At 43.4% G+C, this 12030-nt stretch overlaps 1 protein-coding gene across 1 annotated transcript; it reads right to left on the minus strand.

Moving 5' to 3' along the window:
* Positions 1–2787: 2787 nt before the first annotated feature.
* On the minus strand, positions 2788–11426 carry LOC129066269 (zinc finger protein 883-like). The gene is made up of 3 exons (XM_054567802.1): positions 11022–11426; positions 8268–8394; positions 2788–5316 (listed from the first exon to the last, which is right to left on the minus strand). The coding sequence occupies exons 1-3, from the start codon at positions 11166–11168 to the stop codon at positions 3668–3670; spliced, it is 1923 nt and encodes a 640-aa protein (XP_054423777.1). The 5' UTR covers positions 11169–11426; the 3' UTR covers positions 2788–3667.
* Positions 11427–12030: the final 604 nt, after the last annotated feature.

Below are 12030 nucleotides of genomic sequence, written 5' to 3' on the forward strand. Positions count from 1 at the left end.
ACTACAGGTCTCTAGCATCACTTCTGAATATGTCCCAGGTATCACATCCAGCTGTCAATACTGCAGTAAGGATGTCAGCGACAAGTACCAAAAACACTCAAAAGGCACCACATTCACCACAGTGGATAAAACTGAGCCTGTCATGCAAAACAAGAGAAAGTGCTGAAAGGCCTGGCCATGAATCACTGGGATCTCATTAGTGCCAAATTGTGCTAATCTCAAAAAGGAGGTAGACAAAATGCAACAAAGGCTCAAAGTAATTTCCCCTGGGAAAAATACAAGATAGTGTTCCCATGAAGACTGTGAGGCAGATGAAAAGCACTCTAAGACAGCAGAAAAATGCAGAAAATTCATAATTGCAATGAGAACAGCAGCAGCTGAGTTTCTTAAAACCCTGACCTTTGCTGTTCTTCTGCCTTGCACCAAAGGCTTAAATATGCCCTGGTAGAAATTGTGCCCAGCTTGGAGCCAGACTCAGGAGTTTGAATCCAGCCTGTTTCATGTGGTATTTATCTGCTATCTGAACTTGGAAAAAAAACCTTACTTCTTCTGATCCTCACTTTCCTTGGGGATACAATAACAGTTACTAATACCCAGGATGCAGTTGAATTAAAAATAATCAAAAAGCAAATCCTGGAATATTTTTACCTGTAACTTCAGTTTCATTACCTCTACTGATCTTCACAAGGGTCATGGTTAATTTCATGTTTGTGAAAAGCGTCTTGGGGGGTTGTATTGTCACCCAGAGGATGTAAACTGAGACTTAGGAGCCCTGAAGCCACCTCATGTGGTGGCATTGTGTGGACTGTAGCACATATGGGGGATCTGACACTCCTTCTTTTCTACAAGCACTTATGGCAGAAGATCCTAAGGTTGTCTGGCTTGTGAATGGCACCCAAAGGTGATAACTGGTGGTATAGTCACTTTCGTAATAAGCACTGAGGCTGGGATTGTTAGGGTGGCCATTGATGCAGGCTGTGAAAGAACTCACAAAGAGAAGAAAATGCAGAGAGCAGTTATTCACTTACCAAGGGAGGAAAGGGGCATAAATGTATGAAAGGCAGCAGTGGAAATGAAAGGTTTGGTCTGTGAGATTTTATTGGGTAATAAAAGGTGAGGGTTTCCAGCTAAGTAGTCATGGCAATTAGTTGTAAACAAGAGGTTTCAGACTGATTGTGCAGGCTTCAATTTGTTCTCCTGTTATCTTTGGGTTTAGGGTCTGGTATGTCCTGTTTGCGTAATTTCAATAATCTCTTCAGCCCAGTTCACAGAGGCTCAGATAAACAGCAGTTAAGTATGTGTGACAAGCCAAGGAACAGGTAGCTAGCTCTGGTAAAGAGGCCCTAATATGGGACTTTTTGTCCTTTCAAGGATGAAGGCTGCCTTTTAAAATATTTTATTAGCCCTTACTGGTGTGGTTCAGTGGATTGAGCCCTTACTGGCCTGTGTACCAAAGGGTTGCTGGTTCATTTCCCAGTCTAGGGCACATGCCTGGGTTGCGGCCCAGTCCCCAGTAGGGGGTGCATGAGAGGCAACCACACAATGATGTTTCCCTCTCTTTCCCCCTCACTTCCCCTCTCTAAAAATAAATTTTAAAAATAAAAAACTAAAAAAGCAACTGTTAAATATTTCATTAACTTACATTTACATAATTTTAGAGAATAGAGAGGGAGAGGAATATTGATGTGCAAAAGAAACATCAATTCTTTCCCTCTCACATTCCCCCTACAGGGGACCCAGTATCAAACCCAGACATGCACCAACTATCAATTGAACCTGTGACCTTTCAGTTTGTGAGACGATGCTCAACCCACTGAACCAAACCAGCTAAGGCAAGGTTACTTTTTACCCCATTTTTCACACAAAAATACCGAGACCTATAGAGTGCATCGCTTTCCCGTAAATACAAGTATGGTCAATAATCTAAGATTTAAACCCGGGTTGCATGGCCCAAGGTATGGGGAGTCTACTTATTGATCTCCTCTTCAACTTCTGGAGAGCTTTGATGTTCAACAAATGCCCATTCATACTCAAACCACATGGTGGACCTTCGAGTTCCTCCTCCAGCCCAGCAAACTCCAAACAATAGACTATAAATATGGGTGAACACTAAAAAGCAATGGTTTTTATTATATTACTAATATTTTGAATTTTAAAAAGTGATGTGTGTTAAAATGTAGATTATTCCTTAAAGTATATATGTACCTACTACATTGTGTACGGCAAAAAGTCCAAATAATTTGGGAATGTTTTCCAATATTTCAAATAATTATTCCAAAAGAAATTATTCCATAAAGCAAAAATTTTCAAGGAGTGAACATGGGTGACATAAAAACATACATCTGTGTTGTTTCTCTCTCCTATTTGTTAAAGGAGATTAACACAAATTAATAAAATAGGTAAATTACATGACTACACATTTTACTAAAAACATAGCAGTAATCCATACACACCTGTAAAAATGCTCATCATAAATCCTTATGGAAATGCAACTAAAATAAGAGAGTATGATGAACATATGAAAAGAGCTAACCTTTATAATGATTAAACCAAGATTTTGTTAGAGTAGGGAAATGCAACCACCATACACTATGAGTAAGAATGCATAAAGGCACATTTACTAGAGACTGTTCTTTACTACTTTCTTCAAAATTTACACATTAAACTTCTCAGAATGTCTGTACTGTGAATATATAAAACTAAACTCAGACATGTCCTCAGAAAATTTTCTTTAGTTTCAATACACTGAAAAAAAAATACATTTCCTAAAATTTACCCATTAACACAGTGAGTTTGCCAATGTCTGAAAGGTATGTTCTTAGAGATAAAGACTTCTGATGTTCACTTCATCATTGAAGCCTTTAACCAGTGTGAACTGCGCTTATGCTGGCCATGACTATGACATAAATGATTTCCAACATTTCATGTCCCCATAAGGCTTATCTCCTATGTAAAATCTGATGATAAGAAAGGATACAAAGAATTTCTCACATTCACTGTATTCATAAGGCCTTTCACCACACTGACATCTGTGAATATAACGGAAGCTAGAGCTACAAGAAAAACAATTTCTCATATTGCATGTATACAAAAAAATCTTTCTCCTGTGTGATTTTTCAGAAGATAACAAAAGAAATGGATAAAAAAAATTAAGATTTCCCAAATTTTTTTAGAGGAATTTAGATTTGTAAATTCTCCAATGACCACAAAGACAATGGTGACTGGTAAAAAATATCTCATGTTCACATCACTCAAAATGCATTTTTACAGTGTAACCTCTCTCAAAATATTGTAAAATACTGATGGAAGAAAAACATTTCCCACATTCACTGCAGACATTAGGCCATTCTCCATTCTGTGAACTCTCTGATGACAATGAAGGTTAATGCTACAGAGAAAAAGACTTCCCACATTCACCACATTCACATGGTATTTCTTTTGTGTGAACTCTTTTATGCTATTAAAGGTGACTGATACAGGTAAAGGATTTCCCCCATTCAGTGCACTCATTAAGCATTTATCCAGTGTGAACTCTTTGACAACAGATACCAGTTTGGTAAAGATTTCCTACACTCAGCTCATTCTTAAGGCTATTATCCAGCGTGTATGCACTGATGACAGTGGAGGGCAGAGCTACAGGTATAATCATTTCCCGCATTCACCACACTTATATAGCCTTCCTCCAGTGTGAATTCTGATGTTTATAGAGGGCAGAGCTTCTGGTATAAGATTTCCCACATTCACTGCACTCATAAGGCCTTTCTCCAGTGTGAACTCTCTGATGATAACGGAGGGCAGAGCTAATGAAAAAAGATTTCCCACAATCACCACACTCATAAGGCCTGTTTCCAGTGTGAACTCTCTGGTGATAACGGAGGGCAGAGCTACATGTTAAAGATTTTCCACATTCACTGCATACATATGGCCTTTCTCCAGTGTGAATTCTCTGATGATTACGAATGGCATAGCTACGATTAAAAGATTTTCCACATTCAGTGCACTCATAAGGCCTTTCTCCCGTGTGAACTCTGTGATGTTTACGGAGGTCAGAGCGACTGGTGAAAGATTTTCCACATTCACCGCACACATGAGGCCTATCTCCAATGTGAATTCTCTGATGTTTATAGAGGGCAGAGCTACTGGAAAAAGATTTCCCACATTCATTGCACTCATAAGGCCTTTCACCAGTGTGAACTCTGTGATGACATCGAAGGTCCCAGCTAATGTGAAAAGATTTTCCACATTCACCACACTCATAAGGCCTTTCTCCAGTGTGAACAGTGCGATGACGTTGAAGTGCCCAGCTACTGTTAAAAGATTTTCCACATTCACTGCACTCATAAGGCCTTTCTCCAGTATGAACTCTGTAATGACGCTGAAGCGCCCAGCTACTGTTAAAAGATTTTCCACATTCACCACACTCATAAGGCCTTTCTCCAGTGTGAACTCTCTGATGATAACGAAGGGAAGAACTACGAGTAAAAGATTTTCCACATTCAGTGCACTCATAAGGTCTTTCTCCAGTGTCAACTCTGTGATGCTCATGTAGGTCAGATCTACTGGTAAAAGATTTTCCATGTTGACCACACTCGAAAGGTCTCTCTCCAGTGTGAACTCTGTGATGTTCACAGATGTCAGAGCCACTGGTAAAAGATTCTCCACATTCACTGCGTTCATGTGAACTCCCATTGTGAACTCTCTGATGATCACAGAGGGCAGAACTATGGGTAAAAGATTTCCCACATTCACAACACAAAATACAATGTCTTCCAGTAAGGGATTTGTGGTCCTCAACAAGTGTGTGATCATGGCCAATGGTTTTCTTGCATTCTGTTTGGTTGTAACAATGTTTTCTGCTTTGAAAAGTCATTCTAGACTTAGAGATTTTGTTTTCCCTGTGCATGGTGTGAGTAGCCACTTGCTCTAGATGTCCTGAGCTGATGCGAACGCTCTTTTCAACCTCAGTAGAGGTACAAGGCTTCCATGACACATGGTAATTGCAGCTCTCTGCAAGTGAGACTCTGTCCACGTTGCTTAAGAAACAATTCTTTGTTGTGTCCTCCTCCTGGTGCTGGTGACTCTGTGCATTGAAATAAAATGCTTTTGCACATGCACCGCACCTCAGCAGTGTCGAGCTGTGTTGTGTTACCTGCTGGTCAACCAAGAGGAAAATGTCTCTCAAGACGGGCCCACAACTCTCACAGGGGTGGCTCCTCCAGGGAGCCACAACTGACCTGGGCTTCTTACACTGTGAGACCCTTACAGATGGACTCTGTTCAATGGGTGCCTCCATATCCTCTGGTTCACAGCAGCAACCTGAACAAAAGGAAACTCTGGTTAAGTACATAGTGACCTACAAGGACGTGATTTTTCTCACCACATTTGCATCTGTTACATCTAGGCATGACTCTGTGTGACAATTTTCTAAACAAGTGAGACAAATTCTGATAAAGTGCTTCTTCTACATTACTAGTCTACTGATGACTGTAAATAATAGGCACCTCTCTAGCAAAAACACTATAGTTTAGGACAGGACACAAGGATGAGAGGAGGGTATATAAGTTGTACCACTGCAGATGGCTGCCTGCAAAACCCTTCCTTCTGGTGATGTCAGGCTGTGTAGTGAAATGGGAATGTACACAAAACCATGAAAATCCACTGTAGCTGAGCAGATGCTGTCCAAGGTTTGTATAGAAACATGGGCACAATTCAAGGGCCAACAGGTATTGACCAAAGTTGGAGAGCACACCAAAAACACTCCTCAGAGAAATGTCAGTAGGGTAGAGGTTAGAGAGACACAGTTTATCCCTGGCTATAAATCAGAGTAGAAATGACAGCTATTAGAACTAACAGATAGGCTAAGTACCTATTGAAAAGGGCAAGTACATTTAGGTGTGATCACTGGAAATGGTGACAAAATACGGTTAAAGAGAACAGGTCCCTCATTATGTGTTAACAAAGCCCTGGCATCAAATGGTCCCCAAGTGCCATTTAGAAATGCCAGAAACCCTCTGACCATCCTGTCATGGCTGGACTACTGTCTCTCTTGTGATAAATAAGAACTCTTCTATCCCTGTTCCCCCTCAAGCAATTACATGGAATATGCATGATGCAACTGCAAGAGAAAACTTAAGAGATGCATAACCAACACTGTCATAGTACAACTCGGCACACTGTCATGTGAGGAAAAGGACATCCTAAAATGATAACAAAGTGAATTCATCAAGAGGATAACAATTTTAATTATTATGCATCGCCCCACACATACACAGAGCACCTAGTACATCAAGCCAACAACCTGAGATCTGAGGGGAGAAAATGCAACGCAACAGTACTAGACAACTTGAATATTCCCCTTTTGACAATGGGTAGATCACCCTGTCTGAAAGCAGTAAGGAATTACTGAAGTTGACTACACTTTAAAAAAACAGATCTAATAAATATGTAAATATTTTATCCAGCCGTGACCAAGTGGCTCAGTTAGAGCATTGTCCCATGCACAAAAGCGTTGAGGGTCTGGCCCTGGCTGGTGTGGCTCAGTGGATTGAACACTGGCCTGTGAACCAAACGACTGCTGGTTTGATTCCCAGTCAGGGCACATGCCTGGTTTGCAGGCCAGGGCCCAAGTTGGGAGTGTGTGAGAGGCAACCTACTGATGTATCGATATTTCTCTTCTCTTTCTCTCTCCCTTCCCCTCTCTCTCTAAAAATAAATAAATAAAATCCTTTTTTTTTTTTTAATTAAGAAAGATACTTTTTATAACAAAGGCAAGATAATGGCTATGCTACTGCCTTCAGACAAAGTGAGTGAAACTTTCAGGATATATCTCAACTCCTGATGGAGCCAGAGGGGTGGTCCTCCAGATCATTGAGTCACTCTTGACCTGACTGGGGGTGGCAAAAGAAAAAATTTAAACAATACAGGAGAACTGTTAAATGTAGCTCATAGTGGGAGGAGTCAGAGATGAGGTCACACAGGAGGCTCCAGGGTCGTGATTTAAAACTAATGTTGGGCAGCTGTGAGGGAATTTAGTCATGTGGCTTGGAAGGTATTAGAAGAGCCATGAGGGAGGAATGATGTAACAGCCACATGAGAGGAAGAAATAAGCAAGCAGCTAGCTATTTAGTTTGTAGTCAGGATTCGGCCACGCGGTCTGGTGTACTAAGGAAAGAGACATGTGTCTCTTTTGATCTTGCCTGCTCTAGCTAGCTCCAAAAACTCTCCCTTGCAAGACCCTGACCTGCTGCCTTGCAAACCCAGATTCTATCTGGACTCTCAGGACTTAAGTCTTTCCTGGACTTCACCATGATTCAGTGTAATGTGGCACATGCTTTCCTGGACTGCAACACAGAAGTTGATGACACCATACCCCAGATCCTGGAGGATAGAATCCACTTGCACAACTGGCTTAAGATAAAGACATGGAGAACTTTGGGGCTTTTGGCTTAAGGCTTTTCGAGAGCAAGGGAAATGCTGGGCCTCGTGGGAAAGGAAGGCTCTGAGTATAAAGGCACTGAGACCCCCAAAGGCTGGAATACTGTAAATAAAGAAATGCTTCCCCTGGCTGGTGTGGCTCAGTAGATTGAGCACCAGCCTGCAAACCAGAGGGTTGCTGCTTTGATTCCCAGTCAGGGCACATGCTGGGGTTGCAGGCCAGGTCCCCAGTTAGGGGTGCATAAGAGGCAACCACACATTTAAATAAAATATTTTAAAAATTATTTTAAAAATATATATCTCTATATTTCAGGTACATTTTAAAAAAAGAATTAAGGAACAAAACAAAAAAAAAGACATGCTCCTTCTAATACAGATTGTTGAATCATTCATCAAGGCACCTCTTAGAAGGGCCCAAGTCTGCTCAGTTACAGATTCAGTACACCACCTACTGGGGCTGAAAGGAGAGAAGGGAGCAGTGCAAATAAAGTAGACTTGACAAGTGCAGGATCTACACAGAAATCTGGAAAAGCAAACTGTGTACACAGTCCATATGTGAGAGGATAGCAACCCCGGAAAGTCTTAGTGGAATTGCAAAGCTAGGTCCAGGTCTCTGGTGAGTAAGGGATCTTTTCTTTTTTTTTAAGTGAGTTTATTAGTTTGGGGCAATGAGACAAAAAGAAAAAATTGCTAGAGACCCGAAGACCACCTGCTGCTGTCCATTGCTTCCTGGGTACAAGTCTGGTCAAGACTCTTATACCTTAGAAGAAAACCTCAACCCTCAGAGAGGCTCTCGCAGGCCAAAGAGTGTGCAAGCAGAATGAGTGTCTTACCCATTGAAGATATAAGAGCAAAGTTCTCCAGCATCACACCAAGGTACAGTCGTCGCTGAGCCTCATCAAGGAGGCACCACTCTGTCCTGGAGAAATGCACGGCGACATCCTCAAAGGTCACAACAATCTGTCAGAATTAATACAAATGAATCGGAACAGTCTGTCTGAGACCCCACAATCCTAGTGTTTCCCATGCACAACCCCCTTGAAGGCCACCAATTCAGAGAAGACACCAACCCTTGGTGAGAAAGCTACTTGCTGTCTCATCACAGTTTCATTAATTACTCACATTGCCCGCAGCCAAGGCAAGATGAGAATAAGTTGGGCAAGTAAATGCCATCTGAGCTTGGGGCCATGCCTGAGGGCCCCATCCATCCTGCTAAGCAAATTCACTGATTCTCCCAGATCATGCCTCCAAGACACAGCCAAACGATGGCTTCTGTTTCACCCTTAAATCACAACACCAGGTATTCAGGACCATCAGCTCACACTCAAGCTGTGCGCACCATGGTGTGATCTCTACCTGCTTCATATCTTCACACCCCAAGTTGACACCCTCAGCTCTGCCCCTTTGCCCTCATGCACAAAAGAGTGACTTCTGCATGTTTCCATACTCCATCGTTCCCCAGATTTCCACACCATGTCTTCAGCTGCTCACTTGATGTTTCTACTCACTGTTCTTTGATACTTTTAAAAATGTGAACAGAAAATCCTTCTGATATTCCCAAAGAGAATTAACCTACCACCATCTTCCCCAGCCCAGTTGATGGAGCCTCCACCACTTCAGCTTCTAGGACCAAAAACACTGGGGTAGTTGAACCCTTTCCTTTCTCTTCCACAGATGCCACATCCGAAACTCTACTTGCTGTACTAAAATACTGAGAGGGGTAGGGTCGGGGGAGCTTTAAGACAGTATAAGAGGGGTAAATTGTAATGGAAAAAAATACAATAAAAAGAATGGACCAACAAGCCAACCTTTTCTTCTGCTTCTGAGGCCCAACTCTGGCCCATCAGTTCTCCTTTGGATCACAGAAATCACCTGGTCCTGCTGTCCTTGTCTCCGTTCTTAACCCCCATGATCCTTTTTGCAAGGTGCTGCCAGATGGAGGCTATTAAACCCAGGAGAGACCAACTCCTTTCTCTTATGCAAATGCCCATTATCTCCCTAACAGATACTCAAATATCATTTGGACATTCTACAGGTCTGATTATTGACCCTCCCTGCTCCTTGTTTTTAATACAAAGGGAGGACACCTATTCCCAAACACTTCCATATGCAGGTGCCTCTCCCTGGATAACCTCCCTTTACAGCTTACACTGGCTGCCAGTGTGCACCAAAAAAAAAAAAAAAAAAAAAAAAAAAAAAGGCAGGATGAGCAACATACTAAACCTGACTAGCTTAGGGGAGTCTGTGAGTCTGACGGGGCTTTACAAACTGACTGACAATGCCCCCATAGATGGTCTGAAATTAAAACTAACTAAAAGCAGGCCATGGCAAGGAGTCATGTCTTAGGCCAGTACTTTCCCTTGGAAAGGTCAATTTTTACCTTAAGTGAGCTCATCTTTGTATTTTTCCATCTATAATATACACTTCGAATGTCAGGATAATCCCCCCCCCCTTTTTTTTTACCCCTCAGAGCACAAACACTGCACCAGAGCAGATCAAAAATCCTGTGTTGTTCTTACTATTGTGTTAATTAACAATCCTATAACCACCAATGTAAAAGAACCATGTGTCTATTCACTTTTACTTTTCATCTGGTATCAGAGTTTCCTTGTTTTCTCCTGCCTCCCACACCAATCACCAATGAATTTCAAGTTCCCCATTTACGTCTCCCCTTTTGATTTTGATGTATAAAGTAAGTGGTAAAACTGCCATTTTCTGAAGCACTTTCACACTCTGTTGAGATGTTTCTTGGCAATCCAACTCAGTTTCGCTCGAATAAACACTTAAAAAAGTCTACAGCTATAAATGTTTCTCATATCGACATCAGAAACGTGAGCACCTTGATACTACCTGTGACCTACTGCCAGGATCTGGGTATTCCCAGGGTCCTCACATCCAAGGGCAGAGAATTACCACGGGAAAAATCTTTAGACACTTTAATATAATGTCACCACCAAGTAGGGACCGGGACGCCCTGTCCTTCATGTCTACTTTACAAAATGGTTTTCAGCCTCAGAACCCGCCGAAAGACGAAATCAACCTCCCTTACAGATTCTGTGTCTCAGCCCAGCCCCGGAGTCTGGTGACCTGCGGCCAAGTTTCGGTCCTCAGCGCGGCAACTCACCGGCCCTGTAACTTTGGACAAGGGCTCCTCTTCCTGTGTCTCTCTGTCCTCATCGCCCCACTCCTGTCGGTTTTCTATCTCAGAAGGATCTAAAAGGCTTTCAAAACCATGACACAATCCATCTCTCTCTTAATTCACGACCCTCCCGGGCTCCCAGGACCATTAGAAAGAAGGCGCAGCCCCTCTGCCTCCCACTCAGGACGTGACTCTGCCTAAGACTGTTTAAAGCAGATGGAGGGCCGAGGCCAAGTTCGTGGGTCCTTCAGGGTCAGCGGCGTCTGCGCACCGCAACCCGGTGGCCCTTCGGCCCGTCACTCTCGCCCACGCCGTCACACCGTCTGTGCCCACGGGCGCCTCACATCCCGGATGCCGCGATCTGGGCTGCAACACGTGACAGGCGCCCCGCACCCAGGCTGCAGAGCTCAGTTGGGAAGAGTGCGGAGGCCCGGGGGCGCGCACTCACCTCAGCCGAGCGCCTCAGGGCGGTCGCTGCCATCACACTCTGTGGCCCGGGTGGGACAGAAGGCGCGGTTGCTGCCATCAGATTCCACGGCCGGGATGAGGCAGGAGCCGCGGGCGAGGCGGTGGCGCCGGGCACCACGGTCTCCATCCCGGACCAGGCGCGGGTCACAGGGGCGGACTCACGGAGCCTCACAGTCGCGTTCGTGACGCGGCAAGCAGGCCTTTCCGATTTCTTGCAACGGCATCTCCACCTCGGCGCAGCGCTCAGTGACTCTAACCCGTGAGGTGCTTCTGAGCGCAGACAATATGCCCGCCAGCAGGGCAACGGAAGTCCGTCCCACAGGCGTTCGGCCTCAACGGAAGAGCCTTTTCTGAGCCTTATTGGCTCATCCCTCCAACAGCCTTCTGGGTAATGTGGTTCCTAGAGTCCACGGAGGTGCAAAAGGGTTTTCCACATAATGAGAGGAGAAAAGACCCAGACTCATGGGGAAGGTAACGGAAAGTGACGCGTCCTGGTGGAAAAGAGATCTTGAATATGATAAAAGGAAGGTGTCATCTCCTCCTATTGAAGGATCTCGCTCTTAAAATCCCACGAATCCCCATACTTGTCGTTTGTTGTGCTTTTTTCACTTTTCAATAGCACCTATCCCTTAACATTTACTATAACATGAAATATTTTCTTTTTCACTTCTGGCTAGCTTTCAATCAAGGCTTCGAGGAAACCAGGTTGCAAACACCTTTATTTACTCACTAATAGGTATTCAGATGTAGAAGAGCCACTGAAGCAGATGAAATAATCAGTAAATGAAGCCATATCTTTCCTTAACTCTTCTAAATTTTTCTGCTCACAACTTAATGTTTTTGTCACCTATTTTTTCCTCAGGCTCTCAGGAATGAAATGGACACATACTTTGTCGAAACAATAATTTCACTGTAGCCAGTTTCCAGCAGATTCATTGCTGAGGTTAAATCTGTTGTTCATAGAAGTCAGTGTCCTTCATTTGCCCCCC

This window comes from Pteronotus mesoamericanus, unplaced genomic scaffold, assembly GCF_021234165.1.
Source record: "Pteronotus mesoamericanus isolate MK-2021 breed Mesoamerican mustached bat unplaced genomic scaffold, CSHL_Meso_final contig_199, whole genome shotgun sequence".
Lineage (NCBI taxonomy): Eukaryota > Metazoa > Chordata > Mammalia > Chiroptera > Mormoopidae > Pteronotus > Pteronotus mesoamericanus.